The sequence below is a fragment of the Patiria miniata genome, unplaced genomic scaffold (genome assembly GCF_015706575.1).
Source record: "Patiria miniata isolate m_02_andy unplaced genomic scaffold, ASM1570657v1 HiC_scaffold_10, whole genome shotgun sequence".
NCBI lineage: Eukaryota > Metazoa > Echinodermata > Asteroidea > Valvatida > Asterinidae > Patiria > Patiria miniata.
In genome coordinates, this window is record NW_024037048.1 from 5,937,398 (window position 1) to 5,954,273 (window position 16,876).

Genomic DNA, 16,876 nt, shown 5'->3' on the forward strand with positions numbered 1-16,876 from the left:
ATTACAAGATTTGTTCAATCTTGAAGACAATAAAGGCGGTTCTGAATTTTAACACCGGGTTACTCCTCCGCTGATGAACCTTCATTAACACTATACTCAACGCTGTTCGAGAGCTCTGCAGAGAAAACAATTCACAAGCTTCCTCGGGCGAGACTCAAACCACGGGCGAAAATCCGGGGTACGTATGGTATAGCAGTAGGGCACAGGTTTCATGATCGTGAGGTTGTGGGTTCGAGCCCCGCCGTGGCCATGCGTGTTGTGCCCTCGCGTAAGGCGCTTCACCTCAATTACTCCTCTCAACCCAGGTGTTAAATAGACACCGGCATTATTCAATGCTGGGAAGGTAACAGACTCGCTGTGGAGGTGTGGGAATCCCCCCACAGCAGCATACGAGTCTGGCCCAATCAATAATGAAAGAGAGATGGGCACTCCGCTCCTGTGAACACAGGTTTATTTATTATTTATTTATTTATTAAATAAATTTAATAAGGGTGCGTCCCCTTTACCTTTAAATCCGGGGTGACAGAGGATACATTCCCCACCTTTTGGGGATGGATAATTGGATCATTCCACTATAGATTTGTGAGCTGAACAAAAAACCAAACAAAACATCGTTGAAACTACTCAAGAAAGTAAGTTAAATTTACACAACTAAAAGAATTGAGTGAAGCGCTCATAATGTACATATTATGTATCCATATATGACTAGACTGCTTGTACACCGCCGCTAGCGAGAGTTATGAAAGTACCAATTTGGACCCAATTTGGGATCCAACTCAGCTTGCGTAGTGCCTAGTAACCAGTTTTTCTAATCTTCTGTCACGTCGACAGTGTTGTTCTCGTGCCGTGTACACGTGCTAACACTCATCTCGTACATTCGTGAATGACAAATGCTGTGTCAGTCACATGGAATATGTTGTAGTTAATCTGTAAACTTGTGATTTTCGTTCAGTCCAAGGCTGGACAGATGTTTCCGCATGAAAGTAACTCGCTTTTGATTACCCTAACAAAAGTTTAAATCCTTTGTCTTACCGATTGCTGAATCCCAAGGCACAACAGCCCAGCAAAGTTTCCGATTAATTTGTTGCCAATTTGACCCAAAATGGCATCCACAAATCACGGGATCACAGAAAAAAAAGTACTTCACGTCGCAGCTCCCTCTATATACGGCTCTGAACAGACTATGAACAGCATCAGCTAGTAACAAGTGGTGTCCAGTCCCCCAATTCCCCGCGCTTTTCTTGTCTAAGAAAGTTTCAGGATTGCAGCGCATCATCCCCCACTCCAACCCCCAGTCGTCGGCTTGGATTTACGCCACTGATGACTCGAACCCATCATACCTCCTGCTTTGATAAAAGTGCAGAGGTTCTAACCTCTCATTCAGATTCAGCACGTACAGGAAACCAGTTCTTGTCTGAAGTCCCAATGGTTTCCCCAGAAGCCTGTGCATAGGTATCCGCCGGGTCCCTTGGATCCAAACCCTGGGCCGGTCAGGACAAAGTCTGGGATCAGGTTTGAGAACTGTAAACAGGTAAAGAATGTATGGTCTTGTATTAGAATCCCATGTGTTGTATCCTGGGAATAATTTAAGCAGCTTTGTAATAAGTCAATCACAGGTCATCCTCCCAGGTGAATTATTAGTCAATCACAAGGCACTGCAAGTCAACTGCGAACCAATCACAAGCCAACACAAGTCAATCGCAAATGTTATCATAAGTCAATCACAAAGCTTATTGTAGACCGGTCACAAATCAATCTCAGGTCATCACAAGTCAATCGAAAGCCAGCACAAGTCAACAGCTCCGTCACAAGTGAAGCACAAGTCATAGATCATAACTCATCATACAGGTCAGTCTTAAGTCATATAGATAAGTTCAGAAGTAACAGAGGGTGAACTATAATGAGTGTCTGTACCAGTTGATTGGAATTGCTGGTGACTGTGACAGTGGCGGATCCAGCATTTAGGGAAAGAGGGGACACCGGAAATGAAGGCGAAACACGAACATACAAACGGGCATATATTTGCTCATGAGGGTGAACATTTCTGTCTTTGAAGTGATTAAATAACAAGATGACAGCAGGAGAAACAGGGAAACAAAGACAAGACGTACATGTACCTCAAGAAGAGGGGGGGGGGGAACTGTGACAATGGGGGGAGGCCGCTACTGCTTGACTTGAGACTGGATGACTTATCACCGAGATGTGATTCACTTGTAATGACTTATGACTCATCCAATGCAACTCTGACAAGACGGACACAAAACTAACAGAGGGTGACCAATGACAACAGAGTGTATTTCCATTCGAATTGCTTGTCACTTGACTTGAGACTGATATGCAACGGAGGGGACACCCCTTTTTGTGTTGGTCATTGTGTTCCCGGAATCTCAGGAAATGTTTTGAGATATCTAGGGGGACGTGTCTGGTAACAATAGTCTAGAGTGTGTTTATAGGGTATATATAGGGACACTGGGGTACCCCTCTGTCTCACATCGTGCGTCATGGTATATTAGACGGGATGTCTTGCCACTGAGCTGTGATTCACAGTTTGTAATGACCTGTGGTGAATTATGTCTCCTTGATTGCAACTTTAACCAGCAAGGCGAAAAAAGGAATGCAAGGGGCATGTCATTTACTGTCAACGAACCATGCAGTGCCAAAAATGAGTAACAGGTCACAACACAATGATTGCAATTTGACCAAACCACTTAATTGATTTAATATTAGGGTTTGCCCTTCGCTGACAATTTGTACAAGCATTATATACTCAGTGGGGGCTGAGCTTGGACGAACAAAATCACGAGCTTGCTTGTGTGGAACTCAAACCCACTTAGCTTGGAGTGGCTTAAAATAAATATTTGTAGTGCATACGCTTTTAAACTGAAACCCACCAATAATCTTTAAGCAAGACATGCAAAGGATACCAAAGTATTAAAACCAGCAGGGCACAATTTCATGGCTCTGCTAATCACAGAATTCCGAGCTTACGATCACCATTTTGTGCTAATAACCATGCTAGCAAAAAAATCTGTGCTAACCCTGTAAGCACAGAATCCTTAGTTACGGAATGTACGAATGCACAGAAGCCAAAATTCCTCGCTAGCACGTGAAATAAGCTTACCGTAAGCACAGAATTTTCTGCTATAGTGAGCAGGGATTTTTCGCCAACGGTAAGCAGAGCCAAGACATTGGGCCCTGATTCCAGCTGTTACTTACAGGGGAGCGTGTCATGGGTGGGATGGTGGGGCTAGCCAGATGCACCACATCTTCGATTCCTTGGAGGGAGTTCCCCATCAGGACCAAGGCAAGTCTACCGTCGTGATGGGGAGCCAGAAACAGGGCCCCAGTTCTCTTCTCTTTGAATACACAATCGCCAAGCTCAAGGCCTAAATATCATGGATGTAAAAAAAAAAGGCCATCTTTTAGTGTTTAGACTGGAAGATTTGGACAAAAAATGGGGGGAAATGCTTAGTCTCAATGGATTTTTTTCTAAGAACCTTCTCAGATCCTCTGTATTCCTCCACTGTGTTAAAACTACTTTTGCTTTCAAGGTGCATCCAGCTTCATATAAAGTCAACTAGTCTGGGCTCTACCTTTCCGAATCTTGCAAAATCCTCACGGTGGATTTCTAAAGCAGAAATCTGGAAGGGTTAGAGTTACAGTTTATCAGTGCAGTAAAATTCCTTTGCTTTGTTTTGTTCAAGGATGCAGAATAATAAAGCTGTACAATCAGGTGAGAGAATGTATCAGTAAAATAAAATTAAAAAAATTGGGGGTGTGTGTTTCAGTAATTTATCAACACTCGAGAAGAAAATATTTACTTGTGCCATCTGACCACACAAACACACCCAGTTTTGATTGTGTGATTTGACATGGAATATGACCCAATGACGTGTATGACGAATGTCATGTGTCCATTACATCAACAGTATGCCGAGTGAAATCACGTCATCCAAAACCCTACATTATCTGTAAAAAACGCACATCTTTGTTTTGAAATTTTGAGTTATCTTTTGGGGGAATGTTGATTAAGGTCAATCAAGTTGTTTTCTAGCCTAGATCCTGCCTGTTTCTTTTATAAGCAGCACTTTTTTTTTCAATTCATGTTGATCAGTTCCTGTCTGTATCATCAGGGCTTTACTGTGACGGCAGTACTGTTTCATAGATTCAGAGTCTTGTCTGACCAAGGTAATGTCATTTCATGGTTGGGGAAACAGGCAGTGATTTCAGCAACAACAAAAAATTGCCAGTCAAAAGATTCATTAAGTGTTCGGCAGAGTGCAAAACCCGAAGATTAGGTCGAGTTACTGAAAATACTAAAAAATATGGCAGGCACATTGCCATGATGAGCATCACATATGTGATGTTTACAAAATACAAAGACTAATCGAAATCCGAAAGAACAAAAATCCAAACCTGTAAGAATGGAGCCCCAACTAAAAAAAAAAGCGATCCTGAATTTGCCTAGCCCTTAATTTTTTTTTTTTTAACAAGATCAATTAAGTCTGTTTGCCCATTTACATGTAATTAACAAAGCATATAAAATACACCACTATCCCTTAGATCGAGCACGAGGAATATGAATTTTATATATTTTTCAATGACTGGTAAGTATTTATTATTTCGACAACTATACAATGTATGCAATTGATTATGTTTGATTCCTTCAATATGCTGAGATCACAGACCATTTACGCAGTGCCTCTCCTACATACAATCATACAATCACACATACACTGCAACTTTATGAGGTCTTTGGAAGGCCCTTGTTAGCTAAACGTTCAGGAGTTTGAATGGTGCATGACACAATCACTAAATAGTCACAAAATTAAACATGTGCCCATCCTTACTGAGCGCATACTTCCTACCTATATGTTAAATTCTTATATGAAAAGATGTCGAGATGAAGTCATACACAATTTGACAACAGCAAAACCACACAGACGTTGTATCTTGGCACACCTGGCACTTGTGAGTGGCAAAGTGGCCGCTCGTTTGGCTCCCCACGGGATGGGGCTATTGTTGATTCCTCTCTGATGAGAGCGTAACGCAACAGCAGCGTTAGAAATTTCTTATTATGAGGGGGGGGGGGGGGGGGGACGACGGGGGAACCTAATGAGTTGCATGCAAATGTCTAAAGGAACATCTCTGACTGAATTCCATCAACACAATGTGGTGAAAGGCAGCATATGTGAAGGTCGACAACACATACAAGCACTCATATCACCCCCGTGGAGATTTGTATGGTTTTAGTTTGCGCCACAGTGGTGGAACTTAGCTTTGAAAATGGTTGTGCATCAACAACAAAAATGCAAAAGAGAATAAGCTACAGATATGGGTCCATTTTCGTGGTTCTGCTTACCTCAGAATTATGCAATTGTGATAGCCCTTCAGTTTATGCTGTTTTATGCCAAATTGTCCAAGATTATGTCTACAGTAGTAGGACCCCGACTAATGAAACCTCATTGGAACAAGGTGGGGGATGGGAATTAATAGTTCTAACCACTTCTTGGTTTAAGACTTGACTGAAATAGACCAATAGGTTTGCGGAAGCACCATGAACTCGAGTGTCTTTTGTGGTTCTGAAAGGAACCAGTTTGGAAACTCAATATTTGATCATGCAAACATCCAAGTCTTATTAACAAAGAAAAAATTGCTAACCATTTTCAGTTGCTGTCAGAGGTACCATGTTCAGGAACGTCTGTGCCCATGAATTTTCAGACGGCCCACCAATGACGATCAGATTGTGTGAAGCTGCAATCTCCTCGCTCAGCGTGTGGTCCTGCGTTACCATGGCAACCGTATCCGAGGTAAGGTAGAAGAGGTTTGCGACGTAAACGGCCAACTGCAGCAGTTTGGCACTCAGAGATTTATCCCTTGTCCCTGAAAGACGGAACAAATTTTTTTGGAAGTAAAAACTCATTAAAAACATCATACACTGTAGCTGAACAGGCAATGAACAATTACATTAGCCAGTTTGTATAATAGAAACAAAAAATTAGGTGCAAACATTAGGCACTGCATTAATCTTACTGTACAAACTTTCATGTCTTTGGATATATGTACGTTTTCATTTTGGAATTTTTACCCTATAAAGTACAAAATTAAATTAAAATCCATTCAGAGTTTGCTACCAAAATACAAACTGCCATGGTCAGTTATGAATATTAAAAAGGAGATAATTTAATGATGATTTGATATCTTAAAAAACTGCTTATAATGAACTGCATTTATGTGTTTCAAATGTGAAATAACATGAGTAAACTTTCCCAAGATTCTAATTCGGTTTGAATGAAGACATCATACCAATTTGTTTACACCCGAATGAATCTCAGGCAATTCAAAAGCACGCATTTTATTGCCGAAGGTGTTCAGGCTAAGACGACAGTTTCATCTTGCTGCATTCCTGCAAAGCACCAAATGCAAGTGGCTTTTTTTTTTTTGCAACAGAAATTCCATCATCACGAGTTGAAGATCTTATCAGATGTAATATATTCACGCTTGGGGTGCATATGTGCCTTGTGGTTCACAAAGAGCAATGGGTCTTTCTAGCGGCCCTCGGAGGAAAAAAAAAATAATGGCGCAGATAAACCACCCACCCTACAGCTGCCAAGCCTCCCCGACAAATTCAATTCCCGGCCCTTTGACAAATCTAATAGATTCACTGGATGCGATAAGGGTGCTCGTTTTGCTACATTCAGCGGCTATCGACATGGGAGTTTCCCCACACAGTGAGGGAGAGAAAGTCATCTTGTATTTGAAGCAATCACAAAAACATGTATTAATGCTTCGTTTATGTAGGGGGTGATATAAACATTGATAACAAAGTTTTAATTAAAACATCATGCCATTTTTATATTGTGCCTCAGTAAGTTTTCAGCTGATTTCTTGAGCATTTTTTTTCTCAATAAATACCAATTTTACAAAATCTTAGACATACCATTTATGTAGAATATAAAATTTCAGAGCAGAGTGGCATGAACTGTTTACTTTCTTTCACTGCCCAATGTACGCAATAATGCTCATTCACACACTGTAGTATGAGTTATTTAAAGGGAATGTACATCATTGGCTTTTGTTGTAATTTTCAGAAATGAACTATTTGAGGGGTTAGTATAATAGATCAAATATTGTTACACTGACATGTTTGAAGTTTTGTGTTCGAAAATGCTGGAAAAACCAAAAAAAACAAAAATGTTCAAGTAGTCTGGTTCCTTGACTCCACTAAAGATAAAATGGATCAATTTATAGATGCCGGAAAATTGTAAGGTAAGGGAACCAGTCTAGCTGGCCTGCACCCGTTCATGAACATAAGCAATAGCAAACAAAATTTGGACTGAAAAAAGTGTAAAGTTGGAGCAGTAGTTGAAAAATAATTAGGTTTTTCCAACGGTGGTCGGCCGACCACCGTTGGAAATGTATACAAAAATACAATTTTCTTGAAAATGACTTCACACCAGGTGCCATAATTTTACAGGATGCTTTAGACTGTCATTTACCAACATCCTAGTAAGGTATTTCGTAAAAACTTGGTAGTTTTATTTTTCGATGTTTGCAAATGTTGTATATTCCCTTTAAATTGAAACTAATTACAGTCATTTGGCCTCGAATTGGACATAAAACTTGACACGACTATTGGTCCCAGAAGTGTGCAGCTTGTAATGTTTCTCTAAAATGAACCGGTCTCAGTAAAAAGTAGATTGACACAAGTACAGCACATGGTATTGATGATGAGCAAATATGAAATGTGTATTGCTGGTTGAACAGGTATACTCAGAATAGCCTCAGTTGTGCTTATCGTAGACTTTCTCATGCTCACCGTAAACATGGCAAAGCAAGAACATCATCAATGCTCACAGCGCCTCAGGAAATAAAGGTCACTGGGTTTAGAATTACCCCTAGATGAGCATAGAAGAAAAAAATGCCCATTACAAGGGATTCAAAGCACATAGGAGTGTAAGATGATCACAGCATCACACAGGCGTATACCCAAGACAGCGAAATGTCAGCCAGAATATATACTAGCAAAATATAGTCCATGGGCAGCTAAAATCCACACTGTTGTGGCTATACACAAGGAAGAACTTGATCTACTAAAGCTGTCATGTGAAAAAGATATGAAGATCTTAAGATATAAGACTCGTTTTCCCCCCGAGTCTGGTGCTTATGGTGTAGCCCTCGGTACAACACAGCGGTATTTGTTGGGTGCAATTAGAAAGCAAATTAGGTTTTTGCCCTTCACTGACGTTTAAACACTGTATACTCAGTGTGTTACCTCCTGAGTGAAAGTTGGAAAAATCACTTGGGTGGGACTTGAACCCACGACCTCCTGCTTTCTAGTGCAGATGTCTTACCACTCGACCACCGAGCTAACGGGATCGGTTGGCTGGTTCGAATCTGATGTACATAGCAGCGGGTACTGCATAAACTATTACATGTAACTATAAACTAAGATGGTAACACACTGAGTATACAGTGTTTAAACGTCGGTGAAGGGCAAAAACCTAATTTGATTTATATCATCCCGACGCAAAAAGTCCATCTTATAATAGCAATTAGAAAGCTTGAGGGATATTAAGAAAAGGCTCTTGGTGTACTGATTTTGACCTTAAATTCCCCCCCCCCCCCTCCAAAGTAGTGGGGATGGGAAGTTGGGGATTGTATTGTTTTTCCAAGTAAATGACAAAATCGGGCTCCTCAATTCATATGAGCTGAAATTTGACCCATGAAGTAATTCACCACTGTAGTCTAAAAGGTAAAATCCTGGACGATTGATGGACCACACTTCACTCTTAGCATGTTTGAACTGAACAACAAGACAGAAGCATAGATTTTTGCTGTTTAGATCATGTTAGTTTAGATCATATCATGTTTAGGCATATCCCAATTGAGATTTTTAGTTTTAGGAAATTTAAGCAACAGCACAAATACCCTTCCTGTTTGTAACCATTTTAATGAACCCACACACAAAAATGGTTGTTTTTTTGCTACCGACATGATTTAAAAACATACAAGTGGAAGTCATACTTGTACTTTCTACATGCTTCCATATAATGAACTCACGATCAGTAAAATCACGGAAACAAATTGCTCTTACGGGCTCCATAGGCAGTAGCGGATCCAGAGGGGGCACACCTGGGGGGGCACAGCTCGCAGCCCCCCCCCCCTTATTTTTCACAGGTTTCCTTTCTTTTCTGAGAGGTATGTCTTGCCTTTTTTCCCTGTTTCTTCTGCTGCCAACTGGTTGTTTAATCACTAAAAAGACAGGATTTTTTTCCCACATGGGCAAAAATATGCACTGCCTGTATGTCTGGGTTTCGCCACCATTTCGGGTGCCCCCTCCCCCTTTCTGTAAATGCTGGATCTGACTAATAGTACAAGAATAAAGGGCTATACAGGGTGAGTAAAAACAACGAAACCCAAATGTCAGGACCATTGTTTTAGTAAAGTTCTGCATGTAGCACTTCCAAAATCTGGGATATGAAAGCCCAATTCATAAGCTTTCTTTTAGTACAAGAATCTTTCAAATCACTCCTGTAGTTTTCAAATTACGGAGTTTTAAACACAACCGCCGTTTTAAGGTTCTGTCCACAGATCACAAAAAAGTTCAGTGTTCTTTCAGCAAATCGAAAATGAATCACACACATCCTTAAGTGAATTGTTTTCGTTTTGCTGAAAGAACACACACATTTTTTGTGATCCGTGGACAGAGCTTTAAAACGGTGGTTGTGTTTAAAACTCCGTAACTTGAAAAGTACCGGTACATGAGTAATTTGAATGATTCTTGTACAAAAAGAAAGCTTATGAATTGGGCTTTCATATCCTAGATTTTGAAAGTGTTGCATGCAGAACTTCACTAAAACAATGGTCCCGACATTTGGGTTTCATTTTGTTTGACTCGCCCTGTATGGCACCTAATGGAACTGCAATTAATAAGAACCGTTTTATATGTACGGTACATTGTATATGATCTGTGCATACCTGATACAATGAGGAACGGATTTTCAGCTACCCTCCTGGCTGGCCCAAGGTTGGCAGGACCTCGGTGTGTCAAAGATGCCAATGGGTCTTCACTGTAGACATCCCACGAACCTAGCAACAAATGAAAAACAGGATGAATGATTAAGGCAATATCAGTGAATTTTTTTTTCAAAGGGGGAGCTGGCTTACACGTAGGTGTTTAAGAAGTCTGTAACAAGTAAATCAGAAGTCCATCCACAAGTCTGGTCGCAAAAGTGGGACAATAACTGAGCAAAGCCTTTGTCACAATATGTTTGAACGGTTTCTGACTTGACTTCAGGACTTGAGAATTAGTGATTATCTTGTGATGGACTTGTGAAGACTTTTGTGGACGTGTGATGGACTCGGCTACAACACTGGCCGATTTGTAAAGTTTCCAGTTTTTTGTTCAAAAATGGAGTGAGTGAGGTGTTGATCAACACAAAAAGCGACCGCTTAGTGGGAAATCGGGGGAGAGGGGTGCTTGTGGGTTGCACCCTCTTTTCAGCCTCTGACTAATGCAATACTAGTAAAATGGGACCAGAAATAATAAATGAAATGTTAAAGTTCCTAAATTTATTTACAAATTGCCTTAGAATGCAGGAGAAAGCATCGTAGATTTCAACATTTTCTGGGGATTAAATGCCCTCAGACCTCCCTGGCAGGGTGTGCCTTTACTCACCCTCCCAGGCGCGGATCAAGGGGGGGGGGTCCCAAAAATCCCAGGTCTGTCAAATTTCTTTTTTTTTTCATGAAAATTCCTTAAATATAATGTGAACCCCCCCCCCCCACACCAAGAAAAATGAAACTGGTAATAATGTCCGCCTGTGCCCAAAATACAGACAGAGCCAGCTTGGTTAGGGGGGTATTTGTACACTATTCTGTAATAAAGTGTTAATAATCGTCGGATTTGAACAGCGCCCCCATTGAAATTATGGTTATTATCTCGATTTAAAACAGCACCACCACCAACCAGCAGCAGTGACACTGTGCAATGGAAGTTCTATTCACCGTGCAATGGAACTTCCATTGCACTGTGCGCTGCGCACCGCGCGCGTCGTGCGTTGGGACGAATAATTCAATAACATGTGATCAATGATCCACCAATCAGATGACGGGGATTTATTCAGGTGTTGTATAATACATAATATTTTTAAATAACCCACATATAGGGAAACTATTTAGGTGCATTTTAAAAGTTGAACAAGGAAATTGACTGGAGAGGGGTTTGAATCTTTATTACTGGTGCTCTACCAACTGAGCTATCCAGCCCTATGTTGGTGGTTCCCCATTTTGTAAATATCTTTGTTCAAAGGCACTGAGCCAGAAACCTGCATATGTCATGAAGCCATGGATCATAATGTCATGATGCAAGCAACATTAGCACTGCTACAAACCTTGGAAATAGCAAACGGGGATCACTCAGAGAGGATACTGTTTTTGTATTTCAAATAATCAACTTTATACAACACCTGAATAAATCCCCTTCATCTGTTTGGTGGATCGTTGATCACATGCCATTGAATTATTCGTCCCAACGCACGGCGCGCGCGCGGCGCGCAGCGCACCGTGCAATGGAAGTTCCATTGCATGGTGAATAGAACTTCCATTGCATGGTGTCACTGCTGCCGGTGGTGTCGCTGTATTATATTGAATCTCAAAACCTATTGAACAGTTTCCATAAATTAAATATGATAACCTTGTCGAACTTTTAAACAGTTTTAGCCTGAATAAATTGGCTATTAAAATTCAACCAATCAGATGACGAGGATTTATTCAGGTGTTATATAAAACAAATAATGAAGGTTTCACGTTCGTGCAATGGAACGAAAAATTTCACAGCTCATGAAATTATTCTTACCATTGCACTCACAAACATTCATTATTTGTATAATAATACCACAAGGGAAACTGACTAGGTGCATTTACAAATAATTGTAATTGTCAGATAGCTCATATTACAGGCTGGTGACAGGGCGTTCTCCATTGCCGCCCCCCCCCCCCCTCCCCTGCTTATGGAATAGCCTACCCATCCCCATCGGAAATTCTAGCAGTTTGTCCTTCAAAAGGCTCTCAATCAAGACCCACCTTTTCCCCAAATCATAGCTGGTTGTCCTCTTTTCTTGTCTTCTTTCCCTGTTTTTATTCTTTGTATCCTTAGGCAATTTTGCCTTCTATAAATCCTATTATTATTATTATTATTATTATTAGTCCTTTGGGAGACACATCGAATATGATTAGGGGGACATTTCAATGTCTCTGTAATTCCATATCCCCTACTTAGAGGCAAAATGTATTGTCGCAAATAGGCTAGATCGTTTGCTCGTTGTCGAATTAGTAAAAATACCCGAAATTCGTGGGGGTCAGGTAAGGTAAAATTGGGATTATTAGGGGTCATTAAAGTTGAAAAAAAAATGTGTGCACCAGTCTATGGGAATGTCTCCCTAATACCCAATTCTCGGTAATTATAATTATCATTATTATTATTATTATATTAACTTAGGTCTGAATCCCTATGTCTGAAAATACTGAAGATTCAACATACCCTTGTCATTCCGGCAAATTCTCATTTCTTGTTTTGGTTCCCCAGTGCCATGAAAGCAATGCTGTTGGCCATCAACCTGTTGAAAAGCACAAATAAAAAGTTTAGTGCCACTATATTTAGACATAAAACAATTTTATTTAGACATAAAACACCAGCTGAAAACTGCTTATTACTGAAATATATCAATTCATACAGTTAGAGGGCTTGAAGTTTTTTTAAGAAGCAGAATCTTTCAAAAGAGAGATCTTAAAAATTTTTTTTTTTTTTAAATCCTTCTGAAATTAAAGCACTATACTCAGTGTTACCTAGGCTTGCGAGAAACATCAACAAGCGTATTTGGGTGGAATATGAACCAACGACCTCCTGCTTGCTGGTGCAGGAGTCATACAACTCGACCACAGAGCTTGCCAGTGTCGGTTGGCTGGCTAAATTCTGACAACACTGAGTATGGGCTCCGTGCACCAACAAAAGAGGGTGCGTTTTTATGACTTTTGAAAGCCCCTTGGACAGGACACCGCGTGTGCGTATTGGTCCGCGCGCAAAGTACGCACGACTTATTTATTCTGAATGTGCACAAAGCTGAGCTGCAGCGTCTTCGCGCGTGGGCGTCGGGCGTCGTCGGCGCACTAATACATTTGAATTTAACTTGCGATCTCCCAGACTAATTCCCGCCCCCAATAACTTTGGATCATTCGAAATACCCAGTGGATGGACCGGGAACCAGTCTAGGTCTCCCCCAACTCTCCCATTCTGGCCGTTGATGGGGTACATATGCACGGAGCCCATACAGTGTTAATAAAAATACTTTGGTGAAGGGCAAAACTCAATATTGAATTCAAATTCCCCCAACACAAATTCCATCCTATAAAAACGCTCACCCACACATTTTTTCTCTAGATAGTCTGTGAATATGTCCAGCAGTGTTTATTGTTCTTACTGCCTTCTACCAAATATCATTCATCACAAAAAAAGCAAGATATCCATAGCAACAACGGAACAATACCCATGGCAACCGCATCCTAGTCTCTGTGCATACCGGCACTTCACAATGGATCAATTAATCCATCTAGCACATACATTGTATGAATACATGGCATGGGTGAAAGTTTTCATAGTGGCACAAAAAGTGCCTTAGGCCAAAAAAAAAAGTCTCCGGTTTCTGGTATGCGCGCGCGTCGCCGTAGCCATGCGCGTCGGCAAAATGAAAAAGTTTTTTTTCAATGAAAGATGATGTCTCAAAACCGCCAAACTCACTGGTTTGACTGGAATCCTGCTGCTGCACAATTTTAACGTGTTTTTAGATGGGGTTATGGTCGAGAATAAGCTTTATGTGGCCTCTCTGGACTCCCATATATTTGCACTAAGTTTAGTCGGGCACCATTTGCAGTCATCAGCCGACATTTGAAGCAAAAAAATCAGGTAAAAAAAAAAAAAGCCGCGTCGCCGCACCACTTTTGGGGCAAGCTCCATACCAGAAACCGGAGACTTTTTTTTTTTGGCCTTAGAGTCAATGGTGTCGAATAAGGTCAACACAAGTGGATTTTGACTTAATTTTTCCATAAAAAGAAGTATTTAGTGGCTATCATCACTTAGGAGGCTACTTTTAAAATATCACTTATACATGTAGCAGTCACTATTTGTATGCTGTATGCTATAGACCAGAGTTGCAATTAAATCAACTAGTCTGAAGTCGAGTTACAAATGATTTGTGACAAATGCATTCCTTGATTGTCGTTGTCCATCTTGTTTTTGTTACCTGACTTTTGTTTTGAAATGTAATTGACTTGTGATTGCATGACTCAATTACAACTGTGTTATGGACATTAGATGCTCTTCAGTTTGTGACCACTCACGCGAAACTTCCGTGTATACACAGCATGTCATGAAATATACACAATTACTACACCTCATACATATTAATGACTGAGATCTGAATTCTTGCTTGTCCATTCACCATCACGTGGATGCTGCTAGTTTTGCTATTTACAAAGCCTGCGTGTGAGGATTCACACACAGAGTACATTGTATGCAAGCAGTCGGCTATTGCATGGGTTACACAATAGTCTTACTACGCATGCGCTTTAATTATAAGCAATCGTGGAACTATTGCACACAGGGGGTAGTGCACACTTGCGAACCTTGCCCTATAGACCTATATCATGCTGCCACCATTTTAGTCATGTTCCCTGTATCCAATAACAGTACTGAATGGTAATTTTTTTGTGCAAAAAGGAACCAGACTATTTTCCCTTCCAGTCTTGCTTTGGTTATGTTGATTTGAATGGGAAAAATCAAGATGGCCGCAAGATAACTGCAAGATGCACAACTTGACAAAATTTCTCTATATTGGTATGAGAAATGGGAACTATTTGTCAACTTCCAATATCCTGAGTAGCGAATATCAACTAGCCAACCTTGCCAAACCATGTTATATTTTGTAAATTGAGTTTATCTTCAATGTGCAAACAACTCTTTCATTGTCACCGTCAAGGGAGATACTTGAGTTCACAAAGCACCAGCAAAAGTAATTTTAGAAGCAGCAACACAGTAACACCAAAAGCTGCAGCAGCAGTTGCAGCAGCATGTAGCAATAACAGATGCTTTACATTGGCAGCAGCAGCAATTTCAGTAGTTGCAATATGCAACACAGAACAGCAGCATCTCCCAAGGCAAAACAACACAAGGCAAGCCAAATAAAGCTGGTCCCTGAGCACACAAAATGCATGCAATTGATTCAGAATGGCCATTCACTGTCTTTTTTGCATGCACCTGATCTATGTGATGATGCAATTCGGGCGATTCACAATGCAGTGCGCCACCAAGAGTTTGCCACGGAGAGTTAATTTTTCCCAGTGCATTGTGGGAGATGGTCGACAAATTCGCAGCGCGGGACATTTGAAATTGTTAGTTTTTCCGGCCAGAAAGTGCGTAAGCGTATGATTCGGGTATCTGTTTGCCCTTTCCTGTTTTTTTTATCAATATGGAGTTTTTTTTGTAAGGCGGCAGCACGCTTTGCCCCATCTATAACAAATTAGCTCAAGTTTTCTACTGACACTCATTCAAATGGGCCATGTTGACCGTAAACTTGAAAAATGGATTCTCCATGGCAAACTCTTCGTGGCGCACTGCATTGTGAATCGCCCGAATTGCGCCCATTCATTGCCATTACAGGGTAATCCTACACAATAGTACTGCCCAAGTAACAAGTGACAGTCAGTCACTCGGTGCAGTGAACGGGATATACAGGTGCAAAGTGGACATTAGGCTGGACTAGTCTGGTTCCCTGACGCCATTTTCCTTTGCATGGACCTCAAAAATGGGTCTGGTAACTAGCGGTGAATCTGGCATGCATTGCCCGGAATTCCAGGTAATGTATGTTAACCATACGACGTCCGTAGGCAATGTCTGCGCCCAACCAGCATGTTGCAAATGACCTGGCCACGAATGTGCATTTTGGGAGGTAATGAGCTTCGATTTTTTGCTGAATATCTCTGGCAAATCAATAAGAGAGAGAGAGATATTGCTGTTCAATATTTACAACCTATCTAGTTGAAATGCTTGAAAGTTGCTTTCATGGAGACACTGTTGATTTTGTGTTATTTTTGTGGTAAGCACAAGTTTCCTGATAATCGTGAGTCCAATCACCAGCGTCGGATTTGCACAAAAGTTGAACAGCGATTCAAAAATAAACAAGCATGATGCGCACGCACAGAGGCGATCCAATCAAAGGCTTTAAAAGGGAGCTAGTTACCGGTCCCCATATCTTGGGGGGGGGGGGAGGGGGGGCAGGAAACAGTCTACCTCTGGACCACCTCTCTTGCTTAAATTTACTTCAACACTAGCTCGTCCAACAGGCCGCACAATATGAATCAATATACATGGACTCATGTTTCACTCATAAAGTCTAGTCATCTTTTCAGTGTCCCCATGCATCATTTTATGATTATGTGCAGGGAAATCAATTTGAATGTAATAAAGCATGCCGCTCTGGCCATCGATGACACCCTCAACAGCACCTAATGGCTACCAGGGATGACAGAATCCTGTGAACTGATGGGGTATTAATTTTAAGAATCATGCCCCAGGGAGTTTTTCTCAAGATATATTGCTGCTGTAGCTGGTACTTTCTTTACCATAGTGTAGAGTGATAAATTGCCCAACACCTAAACAAGCTAGCCCAATGATGCATGCACAAACTTAAAAGATTGGCCCAATATGCATCACCATGCATCCTCTTTTTGTCTTCAAAAACAATGCAGTTCCTCTAGTTTCTTCATGTTTATAGCAAACTCTCTCTGTGTTGGAGAAAACACTATAGGAATATATCACACA

At 40.9% G+C, this 16,876-nt stretch overlaps 1 protein-coding gene across 1 annotated transcript in view; it reads right to left on the minus strand.

Moving 5' to 3' along the window:
* Positions 1-436: 436 nt before the first annotated feature.
* Positions 437-16,876, minus strand: part of LOC119736275 (uncharacterized secreted protein ARB_06907-like) — a 70,691-nt gene continuing 54,251 nt past the window's right edge. Inside the window, exons 14-18 of the mRNA XM_038210323.1 lie at positions 12,545-12,620; positions 9,982-10,092; positions 5,662-5,883; positions 3,217-3,386; positions 437-1,521 (exon numbers count right to left, since the gene is read on the minus strand). Of these exons, the coding sequence (XP_038066251.1) occupies positions 1,387-1,521; positions 3,217-3,386; positions 5,662-5,883; positions 9,982-10,092; positions 12,545-12,620 (714 nt within the window). The 3' untranslated portion in view covers positions 437-1,386. The remainder of the gene's footprint in view (positions 1,522-3,216; positions 3,387-5,661; positions 5,884-9,981; positions 10,093-12,544; positions 12,621-16,876) is intronic.